Source organism: Mixophyes fleayi, chromosome 3 (assembly GCF_038048845.1).
Source record: "Mixophyes fleayi isolate aMixFle1 chromosome 3, aMixFle1.hap1, whole genome shotgun sequence".
NCBI lineage: Eukaryota > Metazoa > Chordata > Amphibia > Anura > Limnodynastidae > Mixophyes > Mixophyes fleayi.
The window spans coordinates 21,504,504-21,528,541 of record NC_134404.1 but is presented as its reverse complement, the minus strand read 5'-3'; the positions used below and the strand labels follow the sequence as shown (position 1 = coordinate 21,528,541).

General features: G+C 45.6%; 1 protein-coding gene across 5 annotated transcripts in view; it reads right to left on the bottom strand.

Annotated features, from left to right (window-relative positions):
* MSRA (methionine sulfoxide reductase A) overlaps positions 1-24,038 on the bottom strand; it is a 249,494-nt gene that overhangs the window by 54,090 nt on the left and 171,366 nt on the right. For all 5 annotated transcript variants that reach the window (XM_075201201.1, XM_075201203.1, XM_075201204.1 and 2 more), the window contains one exon: positions 11,083-11,189. In XM_075201201.1, coding sequence (XP_075057302.1) covers positions 11,083-11,189 — 107 coding nt within the window. The remainder of the gene's footprint in view (positions 1-11,082; positions 11,190-24,038) is intronic.

The following is a 24,038-nucleotide window of genomic DNA, read 5'->3' as shown; positions in this document are numbered from 1 at the left end:
AGCATTTTCTCAAACCATTTATGTATCCGTATTTTCCCACACAAGATTTGCTTTACCGATACGAATAAACAAATAAATATATAATTGAGTAAACCAGAAAAAAAAACACCCATGGTTACTCTTGATAATGAAATCACTGCAAACACATCAGCTTCCATCGCATTCGATTAGAAGACGGCCTTAGAGAATGACAGGATCCAATGACGGCTGGATTAGCACCTAAAAAGCTTTAATGCGTCCGTGTGGAACCTCCGGGTCTCTCGGTGGACAAAACTAGACGATAGCAGGTGGTGAATATTGTCAGAAATGAGAGATTATGAAACGTAAACTGATTTGCGTAAATCGCACACGCGGCCTCCTCCGAACATTGGGCTTCGTTCAAACGACGTTTGCAGTCAGTTTTATGACTGCAAATTTTCGAGACTCCTTGCAGATAAAGCGAATGCCATTGACTCTGAGGCTACGAAGTCCACCCAGCCTGAAATACGCAGCTGGCAGACCCCCTGACCTCATAAATTGCCCCCCCCCCACCCCATCGGTATATGCACTTAATTCAGCCCGGAGAAGCGACTGATTGAAAAGAGTGTAAAATACACACGAGGGGCGTGAACCTTGACCCGGAGGAACTTTAATTTCACATCTAATTTTTTTCCCCCGTGTCCCAAGCCAATAAGAGGTTGCGCTAAATTCGGCAGCCCTTGGCAACCGTACCGGTTCCACTACGTAACGGAGCAGATGTCACGAGAGTTAGAGCGACGTTTGGGGAAAATCAGAGGAAGGAGAGGAGGCACCCAAGAGGGTTTGACTGATGTCAGAATAAGTATAGGCCGGAACTGTTATATAAATCCTGAAAGGAAGTTCTGAGGCTCTCCAGAAGCTTGCATCTATCCCTCAGTTGGGCTCTTTCTTCTTTTTATTTTATTTCATTTCATTCTCGCTTTTTCTTTTGACCTAAAATAAAATAATAAAATAAAATAGAAAATCTAGCAATGTACTGTAGGGTTTTTTCATGTCGCTCCCCAGGCTGCCTAGGCAGAAATATCAAATGAAAGCTGTTATCATTTAAGGAGGACAAAAGCGCCTTTTCATATCGTAAAGTCAGTACTTAACTTTGCAGAAGTTAAACGCGGGGTAGGAAGTCTCGAAATGTCATCCTGGCGGCGTCGAACGATGTTAATCAGATGAGAGGGCTGGTGAAGTATACGCGAGACTGGCTGCAAGTGAATAAGGAGCTGGCGGGATAGAGGGCGCGAAATTAGCAGCGCATGCCTTTATTTGCCAAAATACAGAACAAATATAAAGCACTATACTGTGCTGAATAGAGATTATTATTTTTTTTTTAAAACTTTTTTTTAAAACTGACTTGAAGTTAAATAATAAAATAAATCATAATAATGTAAAATTGGAACCAGAAACCATCCAGGACCGGCACTAACTTACGGTGGGTTGGTTGCTCGGTATCATTAATCCTGGATGTTTTGAGGGCAGTGACTGAGTAATACAACCAGGGAGAGGCACAGAGGCAGCAAGAAACCAATTTACAGTTGGTGACAGTCGTCATTAACCTAGACACTGTGGGAGGGGGGGTAGCCATATTGTGAGACAATCTCTCCTCTTTCCTCCTGACACCCAGTTGCCAGTGAGCAGGAGAAACCTCTCTCCGGGCCTGATTCATTAAGTTAAGCAAAAAATTGAGCAAGTTTTCTTACTCAAGTTTTTTGGACAAAACCATGTTGCAATGCAAGGGGTGCAAATTAGTTTATTATTTTGCACATAGGGAAAATACTGGCTGTTTTTTCATGTAGCACACAGATACTTGATAGCTTATTTGCACACTGAAATGTAAAGTTGATCTAGGACATGCTCTACCTCAACTATAAATCTGCCATCACATTTTAAATTTACCTCCCCCTCCAATGCAACATGGTTTTGCCTCACTTACTTACTTTTGCTTAACTTCCTTAAAATAATCAGACCCGCTGGACAAAGCTGTCCGGATCAGGACAGTGGGACTGAGCCCTTAAGTTCGGGACTGTCCTGTCTAAATTGGAAATAATATGTCATACTTGCCAACTTTTCCAGCCAGCTGTCTGGGAGGAGACTCCATCTTGGGGGTGTGGCCATGTGAATTCTGCCGTTAAGCCACGCCCCCTGCCAATATGTGCCCATTTCAGCCTATCGGTGGGTGGGGGCGTGCTAGGATGGCGCATTTAGCCCCTCCCTCACCCGCTTCACAAACGAGGAAAGCTGGACCCGGGATGTTGCCCTGCTCTCCTGGGAGAACTCCCAAAAATTCGGGAGTCTCCAGGACATTCCGGGAGAGTAGACAACTATGTGGTATGTACACAGCCAACAAATACAGTAATCCTCACTCCGCCCTCCACCAAATGTGTTCCTGTAGTGTACTTCTTGTTTTGTGATGCGCCAATTTTAGCGCAAATACGCCCGTTACCATGGCAACCACACAGACCTCTGTGTCGAGATGGTACATTTATTATTCTTTTATTTCAATACCAGTAGTGTTACAGCACATTCTGTATTATGCTCTCAAATAACATTGCAAAATAAAGTATATATTACACATTTATCACTATCAAATGAAGTTTTAAAATCTTTTTTTTTTGTTTTCCATTTTTTATGTTCAATTCCAGCCTACACGTTACACTTTATGATCAATACAAAACAATGTCCTCCCGTGTCCTGTATTTGACCTAGTGTAATCACGTGATGGCTTTTACATACTCACGTATACTTTTGTGGCAGATGTGATAACTCCGTGTAGCGAAAGTTACCGTCCTGTGAATCAACGGGGTCACAACACAAATACACTGCTTTTGTTGCTCATTAACATCATGCTGAACGCTAAGTGCGGCACGCAGGATGGATTCCGGGCCTTGGAAGAGGGTAAGTGATTTCTACATGCCCTGAGCCATTTCTATCCATAATTAAAACGCATCCTATAAATATTTCAAACGTAAAACTTCCTCTTCACAAAACTTAACATGCTAGGCATTGTTTTGGTTTTTCTTTTTTGTACGCTTGTCCAAAAAAGCTTTTTAAGTGCATTATGCCGACCGTCTGGAGCACTGTTCAGATTAAATGTTTTACTGGAGACAAAAAGGTAAAAGCTTTTACATAAAGGAAACAAAGATACGGAAATACATTTGGAGTGGACTGAAGACAATAGCAGGCCAGCGCCGTGTTTTCTTGAAAGAAGAGTACTATTCAAATAAAGAGTTTGCTGGCAATTTTGTTTCAAGGATTATAAGTGTGCTGGCGCTATATAAAGATGTTAACAATAACGATATTAAACACGGCAACTTTCCATTAAAGGCTGCTCTGATTTACAATCTTCTTGTTTCGTAACCCCCAGCAAAACGGCTGAAAAAAATACGGTTTCACAAACCACTTTACAGATCGCCAACACGATTTTTAACATGATCACAATACAAACAGCCGGATTTACTAAGCTGCTGTTAGACAAACCGCCAGGAAAACTAGGTGGTTGTTAGAGGTGAGATAGTAGCGTGTCGTTTGAGCTATTATATTGCCATTCAGAACATAAGAGGAGGCACCATTGACTTATAAATCATGGTGGAAATCATTATTTATTGATTACGGGGCAAAATTAATTTATAATTAATTTACGGGGGCAAATTTTTATTTTTCATTCGATTAAGGATGCAATATTATTGTATTACATTATGGGGGAAATAGAAATAGAAAATTATATTAACCGGGCAATACTATTACACTGCTAATGGGGGCCATAATTATTTATGACGCACACATGTGGCATTACATAGCGCCCCATGATATAATAATACTATAACACTGCCCCCTAAATATAAAATTGCCCCCCCAATAAACTAACTAGAAAAGAATTTTGATCAAAACGCCGGCGGTTTAGCTGTTACCAATCCGCCGCACATAGCTACGCAGTTTACACCGCAGCCTCAAACTGCCCTATAGTAAATGCGGAGGTCTGGAGCACTAAACTGAGGGTGAGGCGTTGCGGTTTAAAAGGTAATTTTGAGTAAATATACCCCTAAGAGTGCAGTACGGCCTATAGAAAAGATGGAAGTAAATTTGCAACATTTGGGTTTGTTATGCACATAAAAAAAAAAGCAAGAAAGTCCAAAAAGGTGGATTTGTCATTTAAACCACCAAATGGATGCGTTTTGCAGTGTGCTTTAGCTGTGTGAAATATACTCATTACAGAATGAACCTTTGGAGGTCACCTTGGGAACGGAGACAATCACAGAGTGCATTGATCCTCATGCAGCTGCTGCACTCTACACACCTAATATCATGAATTTGACCTGCTGGGAATACAAACAGCCTCCGCACTGCTGAAATAGACAGATATACGGAAGTAATCAGCAACAAGACAAAACACGGGACCCTACAGAACATCAGCGTTTCCATACGGACCTTTTATAGGAAGAAACTAGTGATGTGAAGGCATCTAACTGATATCATCACACGGGAATGATCCACGCTGTCTGCATTCTACGTATATTGGCTCAGCCCAGAAAGAGGCATCTTAGTACCGTCCCTGGGTCACACTCATCCTCATTCCATTAAATCAGCCGCCTCTCCTTTTGTGGGCTCAAATGGAAACGTAATCTAAAACAAAATTGTGAACAGAAATGGCGCTATTGGTAAACAATCCAGATACTATTATAAATGGAATTAAATGTCCATATATTTTCAATTTCTGGTAATTTTCATATCCTTGGTATATCCAGTCCTCTTTATTCAGTGTGCTTCTCTGTATTCACTCATCAAAGGGATATGTAAAACAAATATAAAACAAACATAGTGCAACCTGTTTTTACCATATAGTTATAGTTTTTACCATATAGTTATTTAATAACTATATGGTAAAAACAGGTTGCACTATGTTTGTTTTATATTTGTTTTACATATTCCTTTGATGAGTGAATACAGAGGAGCACACTGAATAAAGAGGACTGGATATACCAAGGATATGAAAATTACCAGAAATTGAAAATATATGGACATTTAATTCCATTTATAATAGTATCTGGATTGTTTACCAATAGCGCCATTTCTGTTCACAATTTTGTTTTAGATTATATTTTGTATAGGCACGTTGAGGGGATTGTGCACTGTGATTTGAAAGGCCGCAATTGGATAGATTGCGCGGAGTATCTGAATATTGTATTGTGTTCAAATGGAAACGTGAACAGTGCAAAGAGTAAAAGTGACGCCTGCAACCACATTTGGATCTACAACTTATTTCATTTCAATGTTCCCATTTTTCTCCTAAACTGTTGCTTGATTAAGCCTTATTTAAGCTAATCATGACCATGAGGGGCCATCGGGACTGTCAGGGGCTGGCTGGGGGCATCGGCCCCCTAGTGGCCTACCTCACCCTGGGTCACCTGCACATCATTGCACAGAGATCCCCCCATGGCACAGAGATCTCCTCACCACAAAGAAATCTCCCATGGTACAGAAATGCCTCCATGGCACAGAGAGCTCCCCACTGCAAAGAGATCTCCCCACTACACATAAATCTCCCCAGGACAAAGAGATATCCCAACTGCACAGATATACCCCCATGGCACAGTGATCCCCCACCACAATAATCCCCCCATTGTACAGAGATCCTCCATGGCACAGAGATCTCCCCACGGCACAGAGATCTCCCCATGGCACAGAGATATCCCCAGGGCACAGAGATCTCCCCATCACAATAATCCCCTCATGTTACAGAGATCCCCCACAGCACAGAGATCTCCCCACGGTACAAAGAAATCCCCTATGGCACTGAGACCCCCCACCGCAAAGAAATCCCCCCACTACACAGAAATCTCCACAGAACAAAGAGATATCCCAACTGCACAGATGTCCTCCCACGTCACAGTGATCTCCCCACCACAATAATCCCGTCATGGTACAAAGATCTCACCACAGCACAGAGATCTCCCCAAGGCACAGAGTTCCCCAACGTCACAGAGATCCCCCCACCACAATAATCCCTTCATGGTACAGATATCCCTCCATGCCACAGTGATCCCCCCAAGGCACAGTGATCTCCCCACCACAATAATCCCGTCATGGTACAGAGATCCCCCCACGGTTCCCCGCATGGAGATGCAGTGTCATCTGGTTTCACCCCAAACCTGTGCTTTAATGTCTGGAAGTCTCAGTCCCATTATGATCACAGAGTTGCTTATAGTGCTGAGTGTAACCTGACTGCAGATGACACATCTAAATAATGACACAGGTGCTTCAGGCAGACAATGTCCATTCCTCTGTCAATGTCTAAGCAGAGGAGGCTGGCGAGGTGCAGGACATTATGTCCTCATGCAATATTAATGGATAAAGGACTCCCTGGCCGCTGGGTGAAATCCGGCTCACAGGGATGAGCCATTAACACGATGAATGGAGATGGTTAAAAAACAACAAACATTAGAACCTAGCGGCCCTTTAAGATACTATATGGTACTACTCATATCCCAGTCACTTAGTATGTGGCTGTTCTTGGTGACATAGAAGGAAACCAGGAGACGCGGGTGACTATTTATGCACTTACTGAACACCTACTAACAGGAGAAAAGCTTTGATTGGCTGGGTGGCCATTTTCACAAAATAGATTTTGTGATTTATCGTCTTCATTTTGTCATCTGTATTTTTCCTGATGATTTACTTTTGCTACGTAACAGCAATCTGTGGTCAGATTTTTAACTCCGGTAAGGATTTACCATTGTCATTTTGCCTATAAATCCAGAATAAACAGCAGAATCAATGCTTTTCTCTGCTTGTGATACATGTAAAGCCCACTAGAGGGCACTGTGTAGACAAGTCTCAGACAGATGCGGCATTGTGTAACAAAATAACAATTTATAGCGTCACCCTCTTTTATTTTTTTTCCTCCCCATAATAAAAAGCCACTGCGTTAGGTGGTGATTTATTTGTTATAATTACTAGCCCATAAAACACCTAACAAATCATAATGATTAAAGCTAAAAGAGATACAAAGACTATGGAACCACATGAAAAAGCAGAGATTTGATGCAATCTGTGGCGTTATACACACTATAAACCTGCGTAATATCTGGTACACGTGGAAGAAGCATACAAATGAGTTTATATGTGACTAGACTGAAAATGGTTTCAATTATTATTTTCATGCTATATATTAACCTTTATTTATGTAGCCATATTACCATATTACAACGCAGATGTCTCGGGAGAATATACTTATTCATTCACAACAGTCCATGTCCCAGTGGAGCTTACAATCTATACAGCCAAACGCATGAACACACACAGAGAGTAAGGGTCACTGCAGAAGCCAGTTAACCTACCGGTATGTTTTTTTGGAGTACGTGAGGAGAACCCTGGTTGGGTTTGAACCCATGGCCCCAGTGCTGTGAGGAAGCAATGCTAACCACTGTGCAATCTATATAAATAGAGCAGGCAATCTCATGTCACTTCCCAAATGAACACACTCCACATCTTGTCACCCGTATATTAGTGATTAGTGTCACTGTGCCCTGTAATTATCCCCCCATTGTGCCTCCCCCTCCTAATTTCACGCCCTCGTGTCAATCCCTCATACAGCACCAGAGATAGGGAATTTGATGGTAGCAAAATTAACAAACTTCAAACTCCAGGAGTGTTCCTTATTCTTTATCCTCTCTCTGAGAGACTGCTACATTCACCAGGAAAATAACATAAGATGTAATATATCTAATGTATGCAAATATATGTTTATATATGTAAAGGTTTGCAGGTATTGACATAATGGGAGAGATTCGGAAATGGTTTGTTTCCAGGCAGTCGGAATTATTTTACGTGTCTCAGATTATTACTAGACTAGAGGTTAGAGTACAGAAATGTCTTTACACAGAACACACAGTTTACACGTAGGGAATCGGTAACCTGATGTAACTAATGATCAAAGCTGGCAACGGGGGTCAGGGCTACAGGTAGGTTCGTCTTTCCAAAGCCTAAGTGGAGAGGAGGTGAAGTGCAAGTACTGACGGGGCGGGATTTTAAACTCACGGCGTTATGCCGCAGGGCCAAAATGACGCGATTTGCGATGAATTACGCCATGGGAGATATTGCGTCTCTCCTGGGAAGACCTACCTGGAAATTCTGGGAGAGTGGGTAAGTACGTCATAAGTGGGCGTCACGGTGATGTCTGGCTGCGCTCATTAGTGGGTGGTATGTTAACCGAACATCACGAATGTTCCTGCGCATCTCTATGGGATCGGAAGGAAAATCTGTGATGTCACATTCTGACAAGAGAGTACAGTTCCTCCTAATATACAGTATTGGTACAGGAATGTGTACACGTGTATTACATTCCACTAAAGAACTTGGAGTGTAGCTGTAACTTTCCATGAAAGGTCCCTGATGCATTGTATTACAGCACCCAATGAGGTACAGGAACCGATGACATGTGACACAGAGCTCCGTGCCTGCGGCATCCATCCCCGCTCACATCAGCGTGTTGGCCACGCTCAATACACAACGGACTCCCCCTATCTGCGTTGCCAGCTGCCTAATGTCCTTGCTGGAATTACATTTACAAACATACAATTACTCTGTACTTTTCCTTTTAGTAACACTGACTGGACCCCAAATATTGTCTAATTCATTTTATCATGGTCAACGGATACTTGGCTCAACTATCATCTACAGCTTCTGAGACCAGGGGAAAACCCGCCATGTACTTCCAGTCTCCATCCATCTGATGCTCTTACTCCTGTGACCAGTCCTCTAGAAATCAATGTATTTGTAAGTATAAACCAGGACCAGACAAACGCCAGGAGCCAGACAGCCTAAACACGGACTGCTGGCATGATTCCTGGGGGTGATTCCTGGGGGATGATTCCTGGGGGTGATTCCTGGGGGGTGATTCCTGGGGTTGATTCCTGGGGGATGATTCCTGGGGGTGATTCCTGGGTGGTGATTCCCTGGGGGGTGATTCCTGTGGGATGATTCCTGGGGGTGATTCCTGGGGGATGATTCCTGGGGGTAATTCCTGGGGGTGATTCCTGGGGGTGATTCCTGGGGATGATTCCTGGGGGTGATTCCTGGGGGATGATTCCTGGGGGTGATTCCTGGGGGGTGATTCCTGGGGGGTGATTCCTGGGGGATGATTCCTGGGGGATGATTCCTGGGGGGTGATTCCTGGGGGTGATTCCTGGGGGATGATTCCTGGGGGTGATTCCTGGGGGGTGATTCCTGGGGGGTGATTCCTGGGGGGTGATTCCTGGGGGATGACTCCTGGGGGGTGATTCCTGGGGGGTGATTCCTGGGGGCAATTCCTGGGGGTGATTCCTGGGGGATGATTCCTGGGGGGTGATTCCTGGGGGGTGATTCCTGGGGGATGATTCCTGGGGGGTGATTCCTGGGGGGTGATTCCTGGGGGATGATTCCTGGGGGATGATTCCTGGGGGATGATTCCTGGTGGGTGATTCCTGGGGGGTGATTCCCTGGGGGGTGATTCCTGTGGGGTGATTCCCTGGGGGGTGATTCCTGTGGGATGATTCCTGGGGGTGATTCCTGGGGGATGATTCCTGGGGGTGATTCCTGGGGGGTGATTCCCTGGGGGGTGATTCCTGTGGGATGATTCCTGGGGGTGATTCCTGGGGGATGATTCCTGGGGTAATTCCTGGGGGTGATTCCTGGGGATGATTCCTGGGGGTGATTCCTGGGGGATGATTCCTGGGGGGTGATTCCTGGGGGCGATTCCTGGGGGATGATTCCTGGGGGATGATTCCTGGGGGGTGATTCCTGGGGGTGATTCCTGGGGGTGATTCCTGGGGGGTGATTCCTGGGGGGTGATTCCTGGGGGGTGATTCCTGGGGGATGACTCCTGGGGGGTGATTCCTGGGGGGTGATTCCTGGGGGCAATTCCTGGGGGGTGATTCCTGGGGGGTGATTCCTGGGGGGTGATTCCTGGGGGGTGATTCCTGAGGGATGATTCCTGGGGGGTGATTCCTGGGGGGTGATTCCTGGGGGGTGATTCCTGGGGGGGGTGATTCCTGGGGGATGATTCCTGGGGGGTGATTCCTGGGGGTGATTCCTGGGGGGTGATTCCTGGGGGGTGATTCCTGGGGGATGACTCCTGGGGGGTGATTCCTGGGGGGTGATTCCTGGGGGCAATTCCTGGGGGCGATTCCTGGGGGATGATTCCTGGGGGGTGATTCCTGGGGGGTGATTCCTGGGGGGTGATTCCTGGGGGATGATTCCTGGGGGGTGATTCCTGGGGGGTGATTCCTGGGGGATGATTCCTGGGGGGTGATTCCTGGGGGATGATTCCTGGTGGGTGATTCCTGGGGGGTGATTCCTGAGGGATGATTCCTGGGGGGTGATTCCTGGGGGGTGATTCCTGGGGGGTGATTCCTGGGGGATGATTCCTGGGGGGTGATTCCTGGGGGGTGATTCCTGGGGGGTGATTCCTGGGGGGTGATTCCTGGGGGATGACTCCTGGGGGATGACTCCTGGGGGGTGATTCCTGGGGGGTGATTCCTGGGGGGTGATTCCTGGGGGCAATTCCTGGGGGATGATTCCTGGGGGGTGATTCCTGGGGGGTGATTCCTGGGGGATGATTCCTGGGGGGGTGATTCCTGGGGGGTGATTCCTGGGGATGATTCCTGGGGGTGATTCCTGGGGGGGTGATTCCTGGGGGGGGGGGGTGATTCCTGGGGGATGATTCCTGGGGGGTGATTCCTGGGGGGTGATTCCTGGGGGGGGTGATTCCTGGGGGGTGATTCCTGGGGATGATTCCTGGGGGTGATTCCTGGGGGGGGTGATTCCTGGGGGGGGGGGGGTGATTGGTTTTGGCTAAATTGACCCCAGTATGTGTGTCCCTGTGGTGGGGACTACAGACTGTGAGCTCCACTGGGAACGATTAAATATGTAGGGGCTATATAAATAAGTGTAACATACAGGTAAATGAACCACAGAATGCTGAGATCTCATTTGCATCGAGTGACCACATTCTGTTTTGCTGAACCACAGTTTTATAATTCCCTCCAGTGGTAGATGAAACAAGTGAAGTATCACGTCAGGCTATCCAGCAAACCTCACCTTCTGGTAATCGTCTTTGGTCTTTAAAGCAGCGTCCATCTGTTCCTTGGTGTACGTGTAGATTGCAGAACGATACATGGTCCCAGCGTCGTTACCCTGACGCATCCCTGAGAAAACACAAAGACATCGCTATCAGCTAGATTCAGCTCTCAGTCTGCCGTCCTCATGTCACAAAGCAATAGGTGTTCTCAGACCACCCTGTAAGTTATTTTATAATAGGTTGTGCAAAGTATAACTGAATATACTAAGTGCTAAGTGTTTCAGGAGAATGTCCCCCCTTGCTGTATATGTTGCTATATACAGAGAACTCTTTTCATAAACATCAATAGCAACAGTAACACCTGCAGCTCTAAACTCCTAGAAACCGGCGGGAACCTCCTTAAATTAAGCTGAAATGTAATGACAAAATCCCTTTATTAACAGAATTCAATAAATTTTTAATACACTACATTATATGTATAACTTCTGATATACACTATATGGACAAAAGTATTTGGCCACACCTGTTAATTATTGAATTGAGGTGTTTCAGTCAGACCTGTTGCCAGAGGTGTATAAAATCAACCACCTAGCAATGTCGTTCTGAAGAGCTCAGTGACAGGGTGCGTGGTACTGTGACAGGATGCGTGGTACTGTGACAGGATGCGTGGTACTGTGACAGGATGCATGGTACTGTGACAGGATGCGTGGTACTGTGACAGGATGCGTGGTACTGTGATAGGATGTGTGGTACTGTGACAGGATGCGTGGTACTGTGATAGGATGCGTGGTACTGTGATAGGATGCGTGGTACTGTGATAGGATGCGTGGTACTGTGATAGGATGTGTGGTACTGCGATAGGATGTGTGGTACTGTGATAGGATGTGTGGTACTGCGATAGGATGTGTGGTACTGTGATAGGATGTGTGGTACTGGGATAGGATGTGTGGTACTGTGATAGGATGTGTGGTACTGTGACAGGATGCGTGGTACTGTGATAGGATGTGTGGTACTGTGATAGGATGTGTGGTACTGTGATTGGATGCCACCTTTACAATAAGACGGTTCATGAAATTTCATCCCTGCTGGATATTAAACGGTCAATTGTAAGTGATATTATTTGAAAGTTCCAATATTTTGAAAACAGAACACTCCTGTGACCTGAAGTGGAACAATCCAAACCATATGTAGTCATTTTAGGTGTGTGTGCGCCACGTGGCTTGGTCCCACTCTCCCCGCCGGCTGTTTGGTCACATGACCACTTTGAGCCTCCTGATTGGTACCCAGAACATTTCTAAGGGCCTGTTTAAGCTCCTTGAGTGACATTACTATTATATTCCTTGTAATCCACACCCACCTCTGTACATTATATCGGGTCCACAGAGCCACACCCACCTCTGTACATTTTATCGGGTCTACAGAGCCACACCCACCTCTGTACATTATATCAGGTCTACATAACCACACCCACCTCTGTACATTATATCAGGTCTACATAACCACACCCACCTCTGTACATTATATCAGGTCTATATAGTCACACCCACCTCTGTACATTATATCATGTCTATATAGTCACACTGTATAATACAATGATTTAACAATCTGTATGTACTTTTGAGGAGCTGGCAGAACAATGGTCTTGTATACTTACAGCGATTTATAACGATCAGGCTCCTTGTATATAACAATAGACTGATACACACATTGTCTGACAGAACAGTCTGCCCTGGGCTATGACCTTCACAATATAAAGTCAAAGCAATCACTGTAATCTCCCATCAGCAAGACAGGAATGATCTACCAGCCCCAAACTAAATTATGTGCCTCCTTCCACCATTTAGTACTCTGTACAAACACTACAATATACTGGTATTTGGGGGGGTTTAGTGGAAAATACAAAGATTAAGCGTTCCTTGAAAATGTATTCTTACTACAGAACGGCTAAGCTATGACCTTAAAAAGATTAAAAGACTAAAGGCTGCTAGTAATTACTGGTAAACCATGATTAATGGAGGGACGGCTGACTGCGCAGGTTCTAGAACGCCGGGTTTAACCTGTTCTCACTCTGAATGTTGGAGGGTCGCAGATGACTGCTACCCCATAGGCTGCGCGGTATTCAGCTCTGACACTGCTGGCGTTAATAGATCACCTCCTGCACTATGCAGATATTACAGCCAATCGTTCATCCTATTCCTCCTCAATGCTTCTTATTACCCACAGTTAACCCATCACACGCTAGCGGGCATGAGAATTTATACAAAGGATTGGATATCAGGACAATGTCACATTTCCAAGGGATGAATGTACACACTTCTATAACATTCATCTGCCTAGTATACAAGCTGTATATCTGGTCATCAGTTTAAAGAACTCTCTCTTAATCTATATTTTTTATTTTTCCTTTGTATTTATCTTAAATAATAAGGACTAAAGATATAACAGTATCCTTGGTATAGAGCTATGCCAAGTTTTTATGATGCTGGTAAGTCTGCTTGCTTGTACAGTATAGATACCATTGTTTCTCTTCTCTTCCCCCCCCCCCATAATATGTTTGTTTTCTCTCAGAGCTTTCCTGTCAGTCTTACTGTCAGTGACATTCCTTTTATAATACGGTAGCTTGGGGTGTGGCCTAGCGGCAATGTATGATATCACTGGGGCAGGGTATGATGTCATTGAGGGGCAGGTCCATAAAGATCTGCAGATATCTAACAAAGAGGTGGCAGACACTAAGGGGCATATTTACTAAACTGCAGGTTTGAAAAAGTGGAGATGTTGCCACGGTATATCTGCGGTTCCTTTAAGTGAATGAAATGAGTACAAGTGAATCAAATCATTTGAGAAAGTGCTGCCGGGACAATTAAGAGCACTTAACAAAAGATAGTCCGGTGCTCTAAAACAAACAATATACAAATCACTATGCCTCACCCTGTACTATAGTTACACTGGGGTCACCCGCTTGTTTTAGATCGCCGGACTATATTGTGTTTTCACATACACAGTAATCTGTGGAGACTTAATATTTATTATATAGATGAAACCGGCTGCTCTGCACCGTGTCTTTTTCTTGTTCCGGAATCAAATCACAACGGACTCGGGGACGGTGACCACTGGGTTCTCTAGACAGATGTCACCATGCTATCTATCCTTCTGCACTGCATACAAGACATTACAGCTGTATCCAACCATCTATACACTGGTATCATCCACAGACAGCTGTGCACATTACTGGCTCCATGTATCGTGACTGTGAGACGGAGATTAGAGACACCTCGCTGACTTCCTAACACACAGAACCTGACAGTGATAGTTACAATCACTGACAGCATTGTCACAGAGTTGTGTTCTGAGGGGTCAAGTAAATATTAAAGTGAGTTCTACTGTTTGAAGGGGAAATCAGACTGGCTTTCGGTTTATTTTTCCATCAGGTAAAGCACATTGTTGTAGCCTATTGTGCAGAAAAATGTACGATGGAAGCAGCAATTTGCTTTCTCAAGGTAACTATCATCCAGATACTAGAACTGAGCGATGCCCAGGATATGTAAGTGTGTACTGTGAGGGAAGGAAGTGTCACATGGGGGATACTGTATACTGGTACGGATGGGGGATACTGTATACTGGTACGGTTGAGTGATACTGTATACTGGTACGGATGGGGGACACTGTATACTGGTACGGTTGGGGGATACCGTATACTGGTACAGATGGGGGATACCGTATACTGGTACGGTTGGGGGATACCGTATACTGGTACGGATGGGGGATACCGTATACTGGTACGGTTGGGGGATACCGTATACTGGTACGGATGGGGGATACCGTATACTGGTACGGTTGGGGGATACCGTATACTGGTACGGTTGGGGATACTGTATACTGGTACGGATGGGGGATACTGTATACTGGTACGGTTGGGGATACTGTATACTGGTACGGTTGGGGGATACCGTATACTGGTATGGATGGGGGATACCGTATACTGGTACGGTTGGGGATACTGTATACTGGTACGGTTGAGTGATACTGTATACTGGTACGGATGGGGGATACTGTATACTGGTACGGTTGGGGGATACCGTATACTGGTACGGATGGGGGATACCGTATACTGGTACGGATGGGGGATACCGTATACTGGTACGGTTGGGGATACTGTATACTGGTACGGTTGAGTGATACTGTATACTGGTACGGATGGGGGATACTGTATACTGGTACGGTTGGGGGATACTGTATACTGGTACGGATGGGGGATACTGTATACTGGTACGGATGGGGGATACTGTATACTGGTACGGATGGGGGATACTGTATACTGGTACGGTTGGGGGATACTGTATACTGGTACGGTTGGGGGATACTGTACACTGGTACGGTTGGGGATACTGTACACTGGTACGGATGGGGGATACTGTATACTGGTAGGGTTGGGGGATACTGTTTACTGGTACTGTTGGGGGATACTGTATACTGGTACGGTTGGTGATACTGTATACTGGTATGGTTGGGGGATACTGTATACTGGTACGGTTGAGGGATACCGTATACTGGTACGGTTGGGGGATACCGTATACTGGTACGGATGGGGGATACCGTATACTGTACGGTTGGGGGATACCGTATACTGGTACGGATGGGGGATACCGTATACTGGTACGGTTGGGGGATACCGTATACTGGTAGGGATGGGGGATACCGTATACTGGTACGGTTGGGGGATACCGTATACTGGTACGGATGGGGGATACCGTATACTGGTACGGTTGGGGGATACTGTATACTGGTACGGTTGGGGATACTGTATACTGGTACGGATGGGGGATACGGTATACTGGTACGGTTGGGGATACTGTATACTGGTACGGTTGGGGGATACCGTATACTGGTATGGATGGGGATACTGTATACTGGTACGGTTGAGTGATACTGTATACTGGTACGGATGGGGGATACTGTATACTGGTACGGTTGGGGGATACCGTATACTGGTACGGATGGGGGATACTGTATACTGGTACGGTTGGGGATACTGTATACTGGTACGGTTGAGTGATACTGTATACTGGTACGGATGGGGGATATTGTATACTGGTACGGTTGGGGGATACTGTATACTGGTACGGATGGGGGATACTGTATACTGGTACGGATGGGGGATACTGTATACTGGTACGGATGGGGGATACTGTATACTGGTACGGTTGGGGGATACTGTATACTGGTACGGTTGGGGGATACTGTATACTGGTACGGTTGGGGATACTGTACACTGGTACGGATGGGGGATACTGTATACTGGTAGGGTTGGGGGATACTGTTTACTGGTACTGTTGGGGGATACTGTATACTGGTACGGTTGGTGATACTGTATACTGGTATGGTTGGGGGATACTGTATACTGGTACGGTTGAGGGATACTGTATACTGGTACGGTTGGTGATACTGTATACTGGTACGGTTGGTGATACTGTATACTGGTACGGTTGGGGGATACTGTATATTGGTACGGTTGGTGATACTGTATACTGGTATGGTTGGGGGATACTGTATACTGGTACGGTTGAGGGATACTGTATACTGGTAGGGTTGGGTGATACTGTATACTGGTACGGTTGAGTGATACTGTATACTGGTACGGTTGGTGATACTGTATACTGGTACGGTTGGTGATACTGTTTACTGGTATGGTTGGTGATACTGTATACTGGTACGGTTGGGGGATACTGTATACTGGTACGGTTGGGGGATACTGTATACTGGTACGGTTGGTGATACTGTATACTGGTACGGTTGGTGATACTGTATACTGGTACGGTTGGTGATACTGTATACTGGTACGGATGGGGGATACTGTATACTGGTATGGTTGGTGATACTGTATACTGGTATGGTTGAGTGATACTGTATACTGGTACGGATGGGGGATACTGTATACTGGTATGGTTGGTGATACTGTATACTGGTACGGTTGGGGGATACTGTATACTGGTACGGTTGAGTGATACTGTATACTGGTACGGTTGGGGATACTGTATACTGGTATGGTTGGTGATACTGTATACTGGTACGGATGGGGGATACTGTATACTGGTACGGTTGGTGATACTGTATACTGGTACGGTTGGTGATACTGTATACTGGTACGGTTGAGGGATACTGTATACTGGTAGGGTTGAGTGATACTGTATACTGGTATGGTTGAGTGATACTGTATACTGGTACGGTTGGTGATACTGTATACTGGTACGGTTGGTGATACTGTTTACTGGTATGGTTGGTGATACTGTATACTGGTACGGTTGGGGGATACTGTATACTGGTACGGTTGGTGATACTGTATACTGGTACGGTTGGTGATACTGTATACTGGTACGGTTGAGGGATACTGTATACTGGTAGGGTTGAGTGATACTGTATACTGGTATGGTTGAGTGATACTGTATACTGGTACGGTTGGTGATACTGTATACTGGTACGGTTGGTGATACTGTATACTGGTACGGTTGGTGATACTGTTTACTGGTATGGTTGGTGATACTGTATACTGGTACGGTTGGGGGATACTGTATACTGGTATGGTTGGTGATACTGTATACTGGTACGGATGGGGGATACTGTATACTGGTACGGTTGGTGATACTGTATACTGGTACGGTTGGTGATACTGTATACTGGTACGGTTGAGGGATACTGTATACTGGTAGGGTTGAGTGATACTGTATACTGGTATGGTTGAGTGATACTGTATACTGGTACGGTTGGTGATACTGTATACTGGTACGGTTGGTGATACTGTTTACTGGTATGGTTGGTGATACTGTATACTGGTACGGTTGGGGGATACTGTATACTGGTACGGTTGGGGGATACTGTATACTGGTACGGTTGGTGATACTGTATACTGGTATGGTTGGTGATACTGTATACTGGTACGGTTGGTGATACTGTATACTGGTACGGTTGGTGATGCTGTTTACTGGTACGGTTGGTGATGCTGTATACTGGTACGGTTGGGTGATACTGTATACTGGTACGGTTGGGGATACTGTATACTGGTACGGTTGGGGGATACTGTATACTGGTACGGTTGAGTGATACTGTATACTGGTACGGTTGGTGATACTGAATACTGGTATGGTTGGTGATACTGTATACTGGTATGGTTGGTGATACCGTATACTGGTACGGATGGGGGATACTGTATACTGGTATGGTTGAGGGATACTGTATACTGGTACGGTTGGTGATACTGTATACTGGTACGGTTGGTGATACTGAATACTGGTATGGTTGGTGATACTGTATACTGGTATGGTTGGTGATACTGTATACTGGTATGGTTGGTGATACTGTATACTGGTACGGTTGGGGGATACTGTATACTGGTACTGTTGGGTGATACTGTATACTGGTACGGTTGGTGATACTGTATACTGGTACGGTTGGGGATACTGTATACTGGTACGGATGGGGGATACTGTATACTGGTACGGTTGGGGGATACTGTATACTGGTACAGTTGGTGATACTGTACACTGTATACTGGTACGGTTGGTGATACTGTTTACTGGTACTGTTGGGGATACTGTATACTGGTACGGTTGGTGATACTGTATACTGGTATGGTTGAGTGATACTGTATACTGGTACGGATGGGGGATACTGTATACTGGTACGGTTGAGGGATACTGTATACTGGTACGGTTGGGGGATACTGTTTACTGGTACTGTTGGGGGATACTGTATACTGGTACGGTTGGTGATACTGTATACTGGTACGGTTGAGGGATACTGTATACTGGTACGGTTGGGGGATACTGTATACTGGTACGGTTGGGGGATACTGTATACTGGTACGGTTGAGTGATACTGTATACTGGTACGGTTGAGGGATACTGTATACTGGTACGGTTGAGGGATACTGTATACTGGTACGGTTGAGTGATACTGTATACTGGTACGGTTGGGGGATACTGTATACTGGTACGGTTGAGTGATACTGTATACTGGTACGGTTGGGTGATACTGTATACTGGTACGGTTGGTGATACTGTTTACTGGTACTGTTGGGGATACTGTATACTGGTACGGTTGGTGATACTGTATACTGGTACGGTTGAGTGATACTGTATACTGGTACGGATGGGGGATACTGTATACTGGTACGGTTGAGGGATACTGTATACTGGTACGGTTGGGGGATACTGTTTACTGGTACTGTTGGGGGATACTGTATACTGGTACGGTTGGTGATACTGTATACTGGTATGGTTGAGTGATACTGTATACTGGTACGGATGGGGGATACTGTATACTGGTACGGTTGAGGGATACTGTATACTGGTACGGTTGGGGGATACTGTTTACTGGTACTGTTGGGGGATACTGTATACTGGTACGGTTGGTGATACTGTATACTGGTACGGTTGAGGGATACTGTATACTGGTACGGTTGAGTGATACTGTATACTGGTACGGTTGGGGGATACTGTATACTTGTACGGTTGAGGGATACTGTATACTGGTACGGTTGAGGGATACTGTATACTGGTACGGTTGAGGGATACTGTATACTGGTACGGTTGAGGGATACTGTATACTGGTACGGTTGAGGGATACTGTATACTGGTACGGTTGAGGGATACTGTATACTGGTACGGTTGGGGGATACTGTATACTGGTACGGTTGAGGGATACTGTATACTGGTACGGTTGGGGGATACTGTATACTGGTACGGTTGGGGGATACTGTATACTGGTATGGTTGGGGGATACTGTATACTGGTACGGTTGGGGGATACTGTATACTGGTACGGTTGCGGGATACTGTATACTGGTATGGTTGAGGGATACTGTATACTGGTACGGTTGGGGGATACTGTATACTGGTACGGTTGGGGGATACTGTATACTGGTACGGTTGAGGGATACTGTATACTGGTACGGTTGAGTGATACTGTATACTGGTATGGTTGAGGGATATTGTATACTGGTACGGTTGGGGGATACTGTATACTGGTACGGTTGGGGGATACTGTATACTGGTATGGTTGGTGATACTGTATACTGGTACGGTTGAGGGATACTGTATACTGGTACGGTTGAGTGATACTGTATACTGGTACGGTTGAGGGATACTGTATACTGGTACGGTTGGGGGATACTGTATACTGGTATGGTTGGGAATACTGTATACTGGTACGGTTGGGGGATACTGTATACTGGTATGGTTGGGAATACTGTATACAAACACTGTTCATACACACTAACAGGCAGGTGAATGGCATGAAGAAAACTTCCCAGAGAGACCGTCAGAAACCACAGTGAGTTCCATTGCTGTCACACGGCTGTATCGCACTCACAAAAACCTGTTGTCAGTTCTCCTACGAGCTGTAAAATAAGACCCCAAATTCTGCAGCAAGGCACAATTCTGCTGGACAGCAGGAAAACACACTACGATCACATCTTGTGCCTGATTTCTAGCACTGACAACAAGAATAGGTGAATCCAGGTCTCTACTGTAACAAGAGCCAAGATAAAATCACCATGGGGCATTCATACAGCCAGCCAAACCAAGCAAAATTATCCATCAACTTATTACACTTAACAGATGGCGTTGAGCTAGCGCTCCGCCCGGGGTGAACTGGAGCTGGTACACAGAAATATCTTTTAATGAAAATACATGGGAACACAAATACCCATACATCACAAGTATTTACAGCAAATTAAAGTCTGCTGAAAGGGTAAATCAAGTTGGTGACTATTCATCAAACGCACAATGCTACAAGACAGGGCAGAGGGGGGAAGAATTCAGAAATACTGGCAGTGTGCTGGAATATTGAGGAAATTATATTTGCAGTCAGTGGATTCTCATGAGGTAGAAAATCAGCTGCATCCACCAACACTCTGACTACACTGCGCTAATGTCAGCATCAGACAACGTCAGAGGGGGGTGTACGCCATTTTTTCAGTGCATGTGTTTTGCACCTGAGATATATATTTATTTAAATGAAGTGTAAATTTTAGAGGAGAATAAAGGTAATTTAAAGACTGCAAAATATGCAAAGATGGAATATATATCTATGCCCACAATTTTGTCTGCGTCGGCAATGAAACCCACGTCTTTATTACTGGATTTTCAAACAATTCCCATAAAACCGCTCTACACAACCTTTTGTGGGTCTGGCTACAAACGCGCATGTATATACCTCCCAACATGTCTGTCTCTGGCAGCGGGACAGGGGGCGTGGTCATGTTGCGATGGGGGGAGTGGCCACGCCCCCAGAGGGCTGCCTAGCGCTGTAAAGTGTCAGGCAGTCCATTAGATGGGCTGCATGGTGGCTCAGTGGTTAGCACTTCTGCCTCACAGCACTGGGGTCATGAGTTAAATTCCCGACCATGGCCTTATCTGTGTGGAGTTTGTATGTTCTCCCCGTGTTTGCGTGGGTTTCCTCCGGGTGCTCCGGTTTCCCTCCCACACTCCAAAAACATACTAGTAGGTTAATTGGCTATCAAAATTGACCCTAGTCTCTCTCTGTCTGTGTGTGTCTGTCTGTGTGTGTGTATATTAGGGAATTTAGACTGTAAACTCCAATGGGGCAGGGACTGAAGTGAATGAGTTCTCTGTACAGCGCTGCAGAATTAGTGGCGCTATATAAATAACTGATGATGATGATACCTCCTACCGCTACAGGAGTCCTCGATTTCTGCAGGTGTGTGCGTCGCTAGGCCCATTTGTGTACCTGGCTCGCACTCTGCAAGGAGCGTCAAGCTCCGCTCAACAAAACAAAGCTCCTACTGCACTTTCAGAAGTGAACACTGATGGCTGAGAGCAAAAGAGTGACCTGGTTTTTACACGCCTTGACATGGGTGAACCGTGTTGGCGGTATAGTTGAATAAAGATTTGATTTGTATCCAGTATAAGGAGCCAATGACTGTCTGTCTATTGCGGAATAAAAGTGCCTTTGTGTCACGCCACCCTCGGACTATACCAGGCTTACTGCAACCTATGGCTATGCAGCTGTTGTGGAACTACAAGATCCAGCAGTCAGGGCATGCTGGGATTTGCAGTTCCACAACCGCTGGAGAACCTCATATATCTGGATATTTGGTTTGGCTTGCCCCTCAGTTCATGAAGTTGATAGACTACGGCAAAGTTTTACTGCAGAATAACAAAAGCCGCCGACAGGAGGCTATCTCAGCAGCACACAATTATGGGACTTCTATATATAAATTCCAGCAAAATAGGCCATATAGACAGGGACATAAAGCCTCGAGAGTGGAGCTATTTGGAAGCATACGCCAGAGATTATCTGTTGGCACAGATGAAAGGGAACATGAAAAGACCAGATCTCTCCCAAATGCTGCTCCGCATTGTCTCAGAAATCGCACAAGGCAAAAAAAAAAATGCCTTTGGAGTGGGATAAAAGAATGTGTGTTACGCAGAGAGTAAAAATACATCACAACTGGCTTTATTCTACTTCTCCAACTTAGTTTGTGTTAACATGAAGTTACATTATTTATAGCTTTACTGCATATAATGTATACCTGTATCTATTACCCAGGAATTAAAACGCAATTTACCATGTGTGATGTCTGCAGCATATAAGGATGAGAAATGGGAAAGGCCGACTGCATTTATATTGTGGGCTCAGAGCACCAGCAGGAACAGTAAATTCAGAATAATGTTCATTATATACAAGATACAGGGAAGGGCCATCACATCTGTATGACTGCGGCTCTGACGGCAGCTGGAGTGTTCTGTGCGGCCCAGGTATGGACGTAAGTTTGGCTTAATTAAAATTAAAGAAGGAACAGCAATTTCACTTTTATTTTGCCAATAAACTGCCCAACGGCCAATGCCCCCCTTTCTTACACCCCACCTCCGGTTTACTTGAAATAAATACATGAGATTTGCTTGGCAACAAAGAGGTCACAGACTTATTTAAAAATCAATCTTTTGAAAGGTGTCAGAGAACACAGCATCCATCAGCTCCAGCCATAACTGTAATTATCACAAACAATAAGAGGGGCCCTCCATGCCTCCAGGCCCCAGGGATCCCATTACCCTGGTTTCTTGCAAGACCCCCCCATAGGGGTGGTAGAGTATTTCAGCCATGCTTTCAGAGGGGTATCCCATGGCCGTCACTTGCGGCCCCCCATGGCCGCTGACTGCAGTGCTTTTACAGCTTGCTGTGCCTCGTCTGCAAATAAAACCCAGGTTAACCCACAATACAACTTATAACCCATCTGTGGCGTGGGTGGGTGGATTGTCCGAAATACAATTCTACTCTACACTCCAGGAATCCCTTTATTTAAACCTCTCCAATCCACTCTGGTCATCCCACCTACTACTCCCTCCCTTCATCCACTGATCTATCTAACCCCTTCCCCTTTATCCTCCCCTAACCCCCCCCCCCCTCTTAATTAGTGCAGAGCTGGCACAGCCGTGGTGTTTATGTTCCATTGGACCTAATTAGACCTCTGTCTTCTATATAAAGGTCTAATTAGTGCCACTGTGCTGTGTATGTCTGACCAGTGTGACTAAGGCATGTGCTGGACCAGTGTGACTGAGGCGTGTGTCTGACCAGTGTGACTGAGGCGTGTGTCTGACCACTGTGACTGAGGCGTGTGTCTGACCACTGTGACTGAGTCGTGTGTCTGACCACTGTGACTGAGGCGTGCGTCTGACCAGTGTGACTGAGGCGTGGTTCTGACCACTGTGACTGAGGCGTGTGTCTGATCAGTGTGACTGAGGCGTGTGACTGAAGCGTGTGTCTGACCAGTGTGACTGAGGTGTGTGTCTGACCACTGTGACTGAGGCGTGTGTCTGACCACTGTGACTGAGGCGTGTGTCTGACCAGTGTGACTGAGGCGTGTGTCTGACCAGTGTGACTGAGGCGTGTGTCTGACCACTGTGACTGAGGCGTGTGTCTGACCACTGTGACTGAGGCGTGTGACTGAGGCGTGTGACTGA